Here is a 14,654-nt window from a genome sequence, read left to right as displayed (position 1 = left end):
TTCTTATAAAGGAAAATATTGGGGCTGGAGAGATGGCTCAGTGGTTAAGAGCACTGCCTGCTCTTCCAAAGGTCCTGAGTTCAATTCCCGGCAACCACATTGTGGCTCACAACCATCTGTAATGAGGTATGGTGCCCTCTTCTGGCCTGCAGACATACACACAGATAGAATATTGTATACATAATAAATAAATAAATATTTAAAAAAAAAGAAAGAAATACAGCATTTTAAAAAAAAATAAAGGAAAATATTTAATTGGGGCTGGCTTACAGTTCAGAAGGGAAGCATGGAGGCACGCAGGCAGATGTGGTGCTGGAGAAGGAGGTGAGAGTTCTCTTCTGGATCTGCAGGCAGCAGGCAGGAAGGAGAGACACTGGGCCTGTTCTGAGCATATGAAACCTCGAAGCCCACACCCAGTGACACACTTTCTCCAACAAGGCCACACCTCCTAACAGCACCACTCTTAGGTGACCAAGCATTTAAATATGTGAATCTATGAGGTCTATTTTGATTCAAACCACCACAATTTTCATAAAATCATCTTTTATGCTCTTCAGATAAAATCATGCCGTCGTCCCTTAGCATAGATTCACTTTGCTCCCACAATGAATGACAGCTGTCTGTTGTACACATTTGCCATCTTCCTCTGCTGTAGGTCGGAAGTCCAAACTGGATTTTACAAGGCTGAAATCAAGGGTGCATCCCCTCTGGGGGCTTTAGGGAAGAGTCCGGTCCGTTTTACTTCTAGCTTCTGGTTAATTAATATTCCGCTGTTTATTTGGGGGGGTGGTTTCCGAGACAGGGTTTCTCCGTAGCTGTTTTTTGGTTCCTGTCCTGGAACTAGCTCTGTAGACCAGGCTGGCCTCAAACTCCCAGAGATGCGCCTGCCTCTGCCTCCCGAGTGCTGGGATTAAAGGCATGCGCCACCACCGCCCGGCAATATTCCGTTGTTTAATGCACCATTTTATCTTTCATCCATTGATGGACATCTAGGATGTTTCTAATTTCTGGCTATTATGAGTAGAGCAGCAGCAAACATGGATGAGTAGGTTTCTGTGATAGGCTGTAGAGTCCTTTGGGTACATGCCCAAGAGTGGTATTGCTGGATCTTGAGGTAGATCTATTACCAGCTTCCTGAGAAACTGCTATACTGATTTCCACAGTGGCTGTTCAAGTTTGCACCCCTACCACCAATCGATGAGTGTTCCCTTACTTCACATTCTCTCAAGCATTAAATATCTGTTTTGTTTTTTGAAACAGGGTTTCTCTGTGTAACAGCCCTGGTTGTCCTGGAACTTGCTTTGAAGACCAGGCTTGTCCTAAACTCACTGAGATCTGCCTGCCTCTTCCTCCCAAGTGCTGGGATTAAGTTCATGTGCTACCATGGCCCATCTCCAACTCCTTTCAGCTGAGTTGACTGCAGCACGCTTCTTTCTTCTGAACTGGTTTCTCTCCCTATTAGCAGTTTCCCTTGACAGGCAGCCTGTGACTCTGACATCTTCAACATCTCAGGGTCTCCAACACAACCCAGGCTTCACCTAACAACTTCACACAATGGTTTCTCAAAGCCTCCTTTCAGAGATACCCCTGATACATGTCTTGCCTCAGCAGCTTTCCTTAGTCACTGAGGGAAATTCCATTACTTTGCATCTTGTAATGTGGGTTCTCCTCCTTTCTTTTGATTTACTGGTCTAGATGATTTGTTCCTTGGGTTTTCTTGCAGGTGTCTAAACTGTTCAGTTTGAAGTTTTCCTTCCAGTATTTTTTCTGTAGGACAGGATTTGTAGACAGACACTGCTTAAATTTAGTTTTATCGTGAAATATTTTTCTTTCTTATATATTGTTGTAGGGTTAAGCCAGCCCCTTAGGGGGCAGGCTTGCCTCGGGTGAATGTTTACTTATAAATCGGGCGCATGGGAGCCCTCGCACCCCTTTTCCTGCTTCCTGTGCTCCGCGGGAACCTCAGTTCTGTAAGTTTATTTCTTCATTAAAGCTGTATATATTTCTTTATAAACTGCCTGCATTTATTTGCACTGCTACATATTGTGATTGAAAGTTTTGCTGGTATAGTGCTCTGAGCTGGCTGGTATCTTTGGTTTCTTTGAGGTTTTAGAGTATCCATCCAGGTCCTTTTGGCTTTTAAGGTCCTTATTGAGAAGCTAGGTGTGAAGACCAGGGTGAATCCTCAAAAAACTAAAATATCCTACCATATAACCAAGCTATGCCAAAGGACTTGACATCCTATTCCATAGATACTTGCTCAGCCATGTCCATTGCTGCTCTCTTCACAATAGCCAAGAAAAGGAAAACAACCTGGCTACACAAGATCTCCAGGGTACAAGATAAATAATGAAAATGAGGCATATGTACATTATGAAATACTATTCAGCTGCAAAGAAGAATGAAATAATAAACTTTGCAAGTAAATGAATGGAACTAGAAAAGACCATACTGAATAAGGTAACCCAGACCCAGAAAGGCAAATGTTGTATCTTCTTTCTCGCTGGAAGCCCCGAGCTTCAAATCTACAGATGTGAATCCATAGCCTGCAATAAATACAGAGACCAGGAAAGTAAAATGGGACCACTGCTTGGATTAGGGGGTTGGGGATCAGTAAAGATGGGGATAGCATTGATCTGAAAGGGAGGCTCTTTAGGAAGGAGGGGAAGGGAAGTGAATACAGGAGGGAGGTGGGGAAATAACAATGAAGTCCGAAAAAGCCATAATGAACCACACTATTAAGTATTTACCATATATATACACACATACATACTACACACAATTCTGTGTATAAATGTTCATATATAGCTTAAATTACTTTTCTCATTTAAGTTGATGATGTCAAGAAGATCTCCTCGACTCCACCTACTCTCTCCTTCTCTATCTGCTTGGAACTCCTACCTTGCCCTACTCTGTGCTGCAATAGGCCCAAAGCAGCTTCTTTATTAGCCAATGGTATTCATAGCATACAGAGGAAAATCCCACATCCTAAGTCCCTATTGCTGAAGACACCAAGTATTTCAGAAAGAGGGCCCAGAGACCCCCTGAGCTGGAATTGACCTGAATGACCCTGTCATGAGGATTAGCTTTCACGGTACCAAAAGGTACCACACAAGCTTCTAAAGGAAGAAGGTAATTAATAGTTCAATCTGGCTATGAGAACTGTGAACCACATCAATGGCTAGTATGGCATGATCACCCTAAGGTGCAGTAGTGGTTCACATACTTTACTTTGGCAGTAACCAGCTCTCCAGTTGGACTTAAGACTTGCTCAACAAGAGGGCAATCATGCCTGGTACTGAAAACCTCGCTAAGTGAAAAACCTCACTAGCGCTAGTGAAGTCATGATTATTGGAAGAGAATCTAAAACCACTAATTTAATAATTCAGTACAGTCTGTAGCAACAATCTATAAACATTTGTCCTTCAGCCACAGATAAGTGCAGTCTTCAGCCCTCGCCAAATGAGCTTTCTTTGTGACAGATGGAGACCACTACAGAAAACCACAGCCAATCAATATGCAGCTGTGAGCCCCAGTTCTGACTCTAAAGCTCAGAAAACGCTGTGGAAAAGAGGGGGCAAGAAGATTGTTCAGAGGGGGTGGGAGGATCAGGTTGTTACTGTGAGTTTGTGCCTCCTGGTAATGCCAGCAACTATGCCCATGAAGTATCACCAACATGACTGCCCAAACATGAGCTAGACAAGGACGGCAGTAATGGACATGCCCAAGTGGATAAGGACAAGCCCACAGGGCTCACTCAGTGCTCCACAAAGACCTGTAGGCAGCTGAGGAAGGATGGAAGTGGAAGAGGTGGTCTTCCCCAGGGAAGAGCTCACCAATCGGCTGCCCGGTGCCAAACAGTCAGTCCTGGAAACACAAGTAACACTATATGGACTGAAACATATAAACAGGTTATATTTAGGAATGTATATTTGATATATTATGTATATGTGTGTGTCTATATATGTTTATTCATATATATATATGCATGCAATAACAATTAGTCAAAAAAGAGGTAATGGATTTGAAGGAGCGTGAGAGGGGATATCTATGTGGGAGGCTTGGAGGGAAGAAAGGAAGGGAGAGATATTATAATCTAAAAAGGTGTGAGCTCCCAGCTGCTGGAGTCACCTTTTGCTCTGCCTTCACTCCACTATGCTAGACTCTAACTCTCTGGAAGTGTGTGCTGTGGTTTCTCCACCAGAGAGCCCCGTCTACCTGGTCTGTCTACCCACTTGCAGCCTTTTATCTGTGAGTGTATCTATTCTTCCTTTAGCACCCCAGTCAGGCCAAGTCCTGGAGGTGGGGCATGACATCTTTATATATCAGATCACCATCAAATTAATATTCAATTCTATGTTCAGAAAATTTCCATAAGGGCACTAATATGCTGGAAAGCTAAACTATATACTTAATGTCTTATTGGAAAACTGGAACAGGATAAAGGGATTTAGCTAGAGTTCAAATGTGTCCATGTGTGCTTTCGAACAAATTTTGAACTACCTTTTGTAAAATTAACGATTTTCCTTTTCTTGACCCTTTCCCGGAACACTGCAGACTGACAAACTATCTGTTACGTACATTTGGCACAGAAAGAAGACAGACCATGACATTTGAATCCTTAAGCTCACACAGAAATTTATTTCATAAATATTCTTTAGATATATCTAGCTCTTCTAATTGATTTAATTATGTTAGCCTGCTTTCTTACAGTCAAATCCTTAGCTGAATCATAAATGGAATGGAAATATAGTTAACATTTTTCAGATGTACTTTAAAAAGAGGCAGGAAAACTTTGAAAGCAGAATACTAGAAGCTAGTAAAATAGCTCACTTCATTAAAAAAGATCCATCTTCTACGTTACACAATTTTTTACACATTATTGAAATTTTTTTACCCATATTTAATATTGCCCAGAGGAAAACAGCTTGTTATAAAATTTTTCTGCTAAACATTTTTAAAACCAGGAAGAAGTCATTAGTTCCAAAATATACTTTGTTTGGCTAGTTCTAGACAGGAATTACTAGTTTCTTCAAAACCAAAATAATCAAAGCCAGAATGACAATATTACCCAAATGATGTCTTTGCCATTTCTTGAAGACACGCTGTATTCTTTTCCTCATGCCGAGGGATTATTGGAAGCAATGTGTTTTCGCCCGTGACGATAGACTAAGCGTGGACCAGCATATATCAAATCCCTTAATGTTTTCCAGCTAAGGAAAAATTTCAACCAAATCCAGTGTGTTATGATGAAGGATATTAAAAGCAGGGAGAAGGGAAACTTGGAATTGCTCAACATAACCTAGTTACAGTTTCATATGGTCAACGGAAATAGGTAAGAAAACCCCAAGATTTCTCTTATAGCCAAGTCTAGGGAAAACACAGCAGGGCCTGGAGAAGGCATGAGATAATTGCTTATCAGATTCACAGTGTGCAGTGTCTATAACACAGACAGAGGGAGAGCTTTGGGGGGAGGCTTCTAGCTTAGTTCTTTGTGGGAGGATGGCAAAGCACCTGAGAGGAGCCACAACTGCGTCGGCTGAGAAGGCAGGCTGAAGGACCACTGGTCTTCGGACATTTCATGACCATGCAAATGAAATTCTCAGCACTTAGCATTTACTGATGCTGCTGTACAGTCCCTGGACCTTCCTGAATAAAAGGCGTGAGACAGGCTGGAGCTCAAAGGGACTAGATGGCTCTGCTTGGATGGAAGGTTTCTATGGCTGTGATGTCATGTGGGTCATACAGAGGGTTCTGTAGACCTTCTAAGCCTGGATACCTGTAAAAGGAGAACAGGGTCTACCTGGAATGTTGCGGCATGGTTGGGGAATAGGAAGGATAAATTAGGGATCTCTGGAGTTCCTTCTATTCATCCTAACTCTGAGGAAAGAAATAAGAAAACATTCAAGGAAGAGAAGAGCAACAGCCTAAGAAGCAGAAAAAGAATCGAGATCCGCAATTTAGTCTAGATTTAGAAAGAACGTTGGTCCTGCTGCCACGATTTGGCTGAACACAGTAGGAAGTCAGAGGCAAAGGAGGCCTGGATGAGGGGCTTGGAGGTCATCTGGGGGACAGAAATGGAAGAACTAAGGTTCTGTTTCTCCAGTGTGTCCCCAGTTTAAACCGTTACCCCAGAGGGCAAATTGAAGATATCTCACTAGATGGTTGATATCAGTATCTATTAGGACAAAAATGTAAGGCTTGTGACCTCAAAGAGTGCCCAGACTTGTAGATATGTTGTTTATTTAAAATTATCAAAATCTTAAAAAAAAATCTGATTCCTAATCACCTCTTTTGGAGAGGCACAACCTACTGTGAAAGTTAAGATGTTTGCCTCCCCCAAATAATTAGTAGTCACCTCACCCTCAACAAGAACATATGAGCAGTTGGATATGGTGGCACACACCTTTAATCCTAGCACTCAGGAAGCAGAGGCAGGATGATGTCTGTGAGTTCAAGGTCAGCCTGGTCTACATAGTAAGTTTCAGGACAGTCAGGACTATGTAAAGAAACACTGTCTCATAATACATGAGCTGAGCTCAACGAGGAAACTATGGGTCTGTCTGAATGGGAAATCACTAAAGAAAACACACACACACACACACACACACACACGCACTTTGCCTCTGGATCATCACACGTCCATGAATCAGCATTTGTATGTATCGTTTGCGAATGAAAAATTCCTGCTCCTTTTCATCTTAAGTGGAAAGGTCTGACTCCTTTTACACGTCTTCATCTTCCACAGCAAGGGATTTAATATTGGGGACTGGGGACCTCTGATAACACTGAGAAGTGAAGTAGACACGTTGAGCTTCATATTCTATAAATGGTGCGTGTATCGAATCCCAGAGCTTAACGACGAATTATGCAACTTGATTGGTCCAGGCAGATAACCTTGAGCCCACTGATTAATCTTCGATTGGACATTCACATTTTCTAACATGATGCAAGGAGGGTGTCTGTGAACATTGTTACCCTCAACACTGTGAACATTGTTACCCTCAACACTGTGAACATTGTTACCCTCATCACTGTGAACATTGTTACCCTCATCACTGTGAACATTGTTACCCTCATCACTGTGAACATTGTTACCCTCATCACTGTGAACATTGTTACCCTCATCACTGTGAACATTGTTACCCTCATCACTGGCTCCAGAATAAGCGCACACCCCCTAAACAAACCAGCGCTTAGGTTCTTCAGGAATGCCAGTCACATACATTACTAAAGACAGAACACACACACACACACACACACACACACACACACACACAGGAAATGATCATCTGTCAATGGAAATGAAGACAGTGACACTTAGATACAATGTGTAGTTCTTGATTACATCCTAGATTTTTTTTTTTTTAAAGGCACATCAACTACAAAGAATCTTCTGAGGGAGAATTTGAATATCCATTTCAGGCTCTTGGAGCTGATGCCACTGAAGACGGATAGGATAATGTCCTCATTACTAACAGGAGGGGGTGACAGAGTATTTCAAAGCTTTATGATGACTGTAACTTGGTTTTCTGATGGCTCAGAAATGAGCACATTTATGGTGAGAAAGAAATGAGGTGATACGCTAGCACTTGCTGTACTTAAAGGATAGGGTGCTCGCAATCTTTCAACTGTGAACTTTCCCGAAGTTAAAACAAATGCAGAAAAGCAGGAAGAAGGTTAAAAGACAGAGCAGGCCTGCACTGTCCCCGGGGCTGCAGGGATTGTCTGTTCACAATACAGACGTATGGAGGATAAAGTTAGGCCAAAGGCTTCGAAACAGCCCAAGATGATTTTTCTTTAGAATCAGCCAAACAAAGTTTTTTGTAGAAATATGAGCACCTCATCCTTCTAAAAAGCAGAGCAATTGACTAGACTTTCCTCCAAGAGCGGACTAGTGCAATTAAACAATACAAGCCAGAGAAAACCATTCTAAGAAGTTAAAAAAAAAATGGATTTTTTAAGGTGGATAGAAATTTCACATACACAAAAAACTGAGAGAAAATAATTAGGAATAAATGTCAAATGTTTTCAGCTTCAGACTTCCCCATTGGCTAGGCACTACTGAAATGCAGGCACTTATTCAACCTCTCGCTGCATGAGCCTTGTAGTTGTTCAAGGTACAAAGCAGCAGAGACCTCAAGGCCAAGGCTGCCATTTCTCATTGTCACCATCCCGCACAGCCATGAACTGTGTTACTCTGTACTGCACAGGTCAGGAAGTCAGGGCTTTGTTTCTCTGGATCCTTAGCCAGATATGCTTCTAGGTCTATCTTGGTCTCTAAAAGTTACTTCAAGAGAAAATAAAAAGTTCCTGTAGATCAGAGCAAGTCAATAACAAAAAGACGTTAGCAGTGTTGGGTTTCGTAAGACAGCATCCACGAGACGGGAAGTAAGGGTTGTCCTAAACATGGTCCCATTATGTACTCCATATAGTCAGCCTTTTCATCATTAGGCAAAGATGCCATGCTCTCTAGGATTTTGTGGCTGTCACAGATGGCTTTAACATATTAGAGATACTAAGTAACATCAGACTAGCTTGGCCATCTTCTGTTATTACATTAACTGCAAGAATACATTCATATCTACTTCCCTCCACCAACAGATACTTTATTAAAAATCAAATGTCGTGGGAAGTATGAGTACTTCTTAGTCAAGCTGTTAGAACCACAGCTTTGTGGTGAATGAATCAGAGAAGGCAACATTTCATTTCCCCAAGCTTCCAAAAGCAGGAACGCACAGAACGGTTATTCTGATGGCCGGAAGGAATGCCTTGGCTTTGAGGAACACCTTAGCGACTGTAGCACACCTACTGCACAGAAATCAACTCTGTGTCTTCCTAGAACACAAGAGATGGAAGGACAATGGGCAAGAGAAGAAGACACACACACGTGCACACACACATGCATGCACACACACACACACAGAGTAGAGAATAGAGTGGAGATGAGAGAGAAGAGAGATTGAAGAAGAGATGGAGAGGGAACGGGGAGGACGGGGAGGGAAAACAGGAATAGAAGAAGGGAGACTAGGGAGTTCGGCTGAGTTCAGAAGCTCTGAGGTCACGCTGGGAATGCTACAGGTCAAGTGTATTGATCTACACGTACCAATTATCAACAGTGTTGTCTTGTCACTGAAATCCTAACATTATAAAATGTCTGGTCAGCCAGGACTCACTACTCCTCAATAAAGAACAAACACTGCACAAATCTGGCTCAAGGACCCCAGTGGTCATTTGTGACTTTAGTTCTCTCTTGTGGGAAATAGGAAAGTATATCTTTAATGGACCGTGGCTACGAAAATCCATCCTGACCAAGGCAAACTGGTAACGCACTCTTCCCAGTGGTTAGCATATGAATGACCTGTCTGGGGCACAGATCATGCCCTCCATCAGATGGTCCCTGGTGAAACTACCCACGAGGGAAATGCCATGGGGACTGCCAATAGAACTGCAGGCCCCTCCCAGCTTCAAGCCCCGTACAAGGTTAAGCCACAGGCCCAGAATCTGGGCCTGCAGGGACTCAAGAAGAGGTGGGATAGGAAAATGGTACACGGTATTCCCCAAATTTGATTGGTTCTTAGAAACATCAAAGACAGAGATGTTAGTCAAGAAGTCTGATAAGACATAAGTGAAAAGAACAAAGAAAAACCTCTCAGTCTCAAAACCTGAATTCCAGTGAAGCCTAGGGGGCAGGCCACAGCCATGCGTGACGTGAGTGGAAGTGCAGTGGCCGCTCCTGCACTATCCTCAGCCTAAGGGGTCAAGGCTGGTCCTTTATGCTGTGGTCTGCCTGGCCCACAGGCCCTGGCTAGCAGCACTTAGAGGGTTAAGAGCACACGAAGTGGGTAGGAGACATCTTTCAGAAGTCCTTGTGGGGCTCCAGCTTTCCTGCTCCTGGAAGCAAGGACCATTTCAGCCAGAGAGGGCCACTTCCTGTCCCACGGGGACTCCTGGGAGAAACTGTTCCTTTCTTCCGGTAGATGAGGTGGGATGTTAGTGACACATCCTGGTTGTCATCTCTTTCTGGAAAGCAAGGAAAGAAGGGCTGTTAGGGGACAATAAACAGAGCAATGACAGAAATACAAGGCGGCATTTCCCTGGAACCTTTAAACAGAAGGTGGCAAGCCCGAGCCATGTTCCATTTGGTCTGGTAGGCTTGAGTGTTCTCTCTCCCTCTCTTTCTCTCTCCCTCCCTCCATCCTTTTTTTTGAAAGATTTATTTATTATTATGTATACAGTGTTCTGCCTGCATGTATGTCTGCAGGCCAGAAGAGGGCACCAGATCTCATTATGAATGACTATGAGCCACCATGTGGTTGCTGGGAATTGAACTCAGGACCTCTGGAAGAGCAACCGGTACTCTTAACCTCTGAGCCACCTCTCCAGCCCTCCCTCCATCCTTTTATCACTCCTCTTTTTCCTTCCTTCCTTTTCTCTCTTGAATTAAGGCACTGTTTAAAATATTATACTCTCTTGTCAAAAATCCAAGTGACCTGCTTTATCTGAAGAAAAAACAAAGCAAGACGTGGAGCCCCTGAGCTCTTGGAATTGAAGCACAGCCTTCCTCTCTGGACAGAGAATGGCCTCCAGTGTCCATCCCCATCCCGTCCAGTTGTCTCTCCAGGGAGAGCCAAGAACAGCTTGCCAACTGGTATGATAGCGGGTTTGGGTTGTCATTTTTAGAATAGAAAGCATCTTCCATTTTGATTAAGTTTCAATCACAGATGGAAAAAACGAAGAATATAATCATGTACAAGTCAAGAACAGCAAGGAAGAAGGAATGAAGGAATGCCGGAGTCTGGCCTGCAGTCTACCTAGGCACATTCCTTGCCTGGCTCTTCTGGGAACTTGGGATCCCAAATGGGCCATCCTTTTTCCTCTTTGAGACTCAGCACAGGCTGGCCTACTTCAATCTCATTCCGTTTTTATCCTCTTTACCTGGATGCCAGCCATTCCTCTTTCCAGCTCAGACATGGTGACATCCATGGGCTGAAAGACCTCATACCCACCTTTGGAGGTGGCCACGCCTTTCACCTGTGCACACCTTGACTGTCATGCAGGGTGTACTGACTTTGGGTGGGCGGTAGTTTCAATGATAACGGCGCCCCTAGGGTAATATGCTTGAACACTTTGTCCCAGTTGCTGGAACTATTTGGGAAGGATCAAGGGATGTGGAACCTGTTGGAGAGGTGGTCCCACTATCATGAGAATCATTAAATGTCAGGAAGAAGACTCATTACATCTCCACACAGGCTTTCACCTGGGTTTGTATCCCCAATCTTTCTCACAATGCTGGCACAAGGGAGTTCTTTCTTCATCTTTGAGACCAGTGTGGGCTGCAGGACCGAAAAAGAGCCTTGAGCTTGTCAGCATTTGGGGAAGACAAGACTAAGTCATTTTAATTAGGTGGGGAAGTTCTGAGTTCCACTTACTGCAGGATGGAATCAGCTGCTACATCTCCTGAATGCTGGCCTGGGTCATCCCAGACAATAAAAGAGCAAACACTGGAGTCAAGAGTCAGTGTGGGAGTGACCTGGTGTTCAGAACACTGTTTGAAAACCATAAGACTGTATGGGTTAAAGCAATAATACAGAGTTATCTAGGTACTTTGATGTTCTCAAGGACTCCAGTCTCCGAGGGAGGAAGAAATGTGGTGGAGCCCAGGCTGAAACAACATCACTACAAGTATTGATTTACTGAGAAAGACATGAAGCATGTTGGAACTGGGTTCAGGCATGTTGCAATCTCACTTTTGCCCCCTTGTTATCCACCCACCTGAATTCTAAGAGCATCTTGTCTTAAATGTCTGTTTGAGGGGACATCTTCTCTCACTCCAGAACAAGGCATAACTCTCCCATCCCCCTTTAACAGCCACAGTACCCCTTTCCACCAGAGGGCTAGTCTATCACTGACTTCGTTTTTTGCCTCCTGGATCATCCCATCCAGGATCCTAGAGAATCCGAGTCAGCAGGGCTGTGGCTGCTATTTGCTCTTGAGTGCCTGGGAATCCGGCTTCAACAAAGGTTTGCTCAATCAAGCAATGCATAGGCCCCCAGTCTCTCCACCTGTAAGATGTAGTGTGATAGTGGGTAGATCAGGGAAGTGTAAATGGATTAATAGATGCACAGACTCAATGCATAGTAATTTCCTCCTCTGATCGCTTTCTATAGAGATCTGACTCTTCCAACTTGTTCTCAGACCTCCACAAGCTAAGCGCTCATATTTAATTTCTCAAAGTACAGACTTCAAGGCTGTATTCTACTACTTTGCCACTTGGTGGCACCATCGAACCGTTTAAAGAAACGCTCTACAGGCATGAACTTGGCTTTCCTCACTGATTCCCTTCGCCAGCTAATTGGCAGGGTAAAGACATTCCTTCATTCCTTCCTCAAGGAGAGCGGGCTCAGTATCTTCCACTCAGGGAACTCTTTTAAGGAGACGTCCCCATTGCTGGTCATGCGGAATGTCACTGTATATAGCAGGCCGTCCAAACCTGCAGTATTGTTTCTTCAGGGGAGATTTTTCTGGCAAGTCTCTGGCAAGACACTCTATTTGGCTTGTTTAGAAAGAAAATTGCAGCATTTGGAGGTTTGTGTGTTTGTTTATTGGCTGGGCTATTCCACTCCTGGGCACACGGATACAAGCACATTCCTGTTCATTGCCGCTCTATTCACAAGAGCAAGGAAATGGAACCAGCCTAGATGCGCGTTAACAGCTGAAGGGACATCGAAAATGTGGTGCATATATACAAATGGAATTTTATGCAGCTATTTAAAAAAATGGCTGGAGCTGGAGAGATGGCTTAGAGGTTAAGAGCACTGGCTGCTCTTCCAGAGGTCCTGAGTTCAATTCCCAGGAACCACATGGTGGCTCACAGCCATCTGTAATGAGATCTGGTGCCCTCTTCTGGTGTGTGGGCATACATGGAAGCAGAATGTTGTACACATAATAAGTAAATAAATTTTTAAAAAATGTCATTGAGGAAATTCGTAGAAAAATTGGTGGATTTGGGAATTAAGCAAGATGTCAGAAAGACAAAAACCGCATGTTTTTTTCTGATACACAGTTCTTAGCCCGTAGTGTGTGTGTGTGTGTGTGTGTGTGTGTTAGATAAAGTCTAACAGGCTAGAAAAGATACCAGAGAAGGTAATAACAGGTGATGAGGAAGGTCAAGCAAGGGTGGGCAAAAGGACACTCAGGAAAGTCACTGGGGAGAGGAGTTAGAGCGAGGATCAGGAGTAGCAGGGAGGATGGGGGGATGCGAGGGAGAGGCCGCTACTGTTTTGTAATAATGCTAATTTAGAATATTAAAATATTTATTTTTCCCCTTTTTTGTTTGTTTGTTTTTGTGATGGGATTTCTCTGTGTAACAATCCTGGAATTCTCTATAGACCAGGCTGGGCTAAAACAGCAATCGGCTTGCCTCAGCCTCCCAAGCGCTGAGATTAAAGGCGTGCACCACCACTGCCCAGCTATAAATCTTGTTTTAAATGTACTTTCTGGTAGAAACAAAGCCAGGTTTTGGATTCGTCGCTCCTTTCAGCCTCATTCTCCACAGCCAACAGCTTCCACACTGGGCCTGCAGAGGAAGCTGGTCCTGGTGGGGCTACAGACTGAACCCAACACCATACAAACAGCCACGCCACCCAGCTTCCCGGGGTCTCCTTGGTGCCTGGGAGTTTCTCATAGGCCTCTCCATTCCTCTATGCCTGGCAAATGCTCAAACAGCTTACATGACGACCCCAAAGCATTACTGGCTGGGTCCCCATCTCTGGGCTCTCTGTTAGCTTTGGAATTCATTACACAGTTAGCCTTAACCTGAGTTGTATATTGTGTATCTCTTAGTGTATACTGCTAAGTGATGAAGGATGTTTTCTCAAGTCATATGCGCTTTATATGATTTGAGGCTGTTACAAATATAATTTCTATCAACATGAGTTTATAGCTGGGCAAATGAAATTATTATGTTTTTATGTTTTCAATTTCTGATATTTTTGTTCTTGGCATAGTCTCTGGATTTTTAGGTACTTTTAATACTCATATTATTTCTTGCCTTAAAAATAAAAGAGCTCTAGTAACTTAAAAAGCAATAAAAGGGGAGAGAGGACAAGACACCCAATGGAAGTCACATTTAACTTTAGAAACGAAGCTTCAGTGATTTTTGCCTGGTTTTTTAGGGAAGGTGGGGGCGGGGCAAACAACCTAAGCTTTGTGTAAGTTACACAATTCCTTGTCTGATCTCAACTTTTAAAACTGAAAATGGCCGCTGTTTGATAGTAGTGTGAGCTGATTTTGACACTGACGGATCACATTTCTATGACTGAAATATCATCACCATCATCATCATCATCAGTTATCACCATTCACTGAAACAGGGTCTCCCTCAGTGGCTCAGACATCTCACCTGGAAATGGAGTTTACTTACAAGGGTACTCCCTACCATCACCCCTCCTTTCCTACGTCCTGCCTGGGAATCAGAGAACCTGGCAATCTTCAAAAAGCATAAGAAGGGGCTCCCTCCTCTTGTGTGGGTTCTGATTTTCTTTAGAGACCCCCTACTATGTTTTCTGTCTCTGGTGCTGGGACCTCAACTTTTGTTGGAGCCCTGCCGTGCCACTGGCATTCTGTCTGTCTGTCCGTGGGGTTAACTCTCC

General features: G+C 43.6%; 1 protein-coding gene across 2 annotated transcripts in view; it reads right to left on the bottom strand.

Annotated features, from left to right (window-relative positions):
- Positions 1-4,621: 4,621 nt before the first annotated feature.
- The window catches only part of Mob3b (MOB kinase activator 3B), a 168,960-nt gene continuing 158,927 nt past the window's right edge, over positions 4,622-14,654 (bottom strand). For both annotated transcript variants that reach the window (XM_041667533.1, XM_041667534.1), the window contains exon 4: positions 4,622-10,023. In XM_041667533.1, coding sequence (XP_041523467.1) covers positions 9,994-10,023 — 30 coding nt within the window. In that variant the 3' untranslated portion in view covers positions 4,622-9,993. The remainder of the gene's footprint in view (positions 10,024-14,654) is intronic.

This window comes from Microtus oregoni, unplaced genomic scaffold (assembly GCF_018167655.1).
Source record: "Microtus oregoni isolate MIOR12 unplaced genomic scaffold, Mior012 000017F_ref0000208, whole genome shotgun sequence".
NCBI lineage: Eukaryota > Metazoa > Chordata > Mammalia > Rodentia > Cricetidae > Microtus > Microtus oregoni.
Note: the sequence above shows the minus strand (reverse complement) of the source record. Positions and strands in the feature narration are given on the sequence as shown.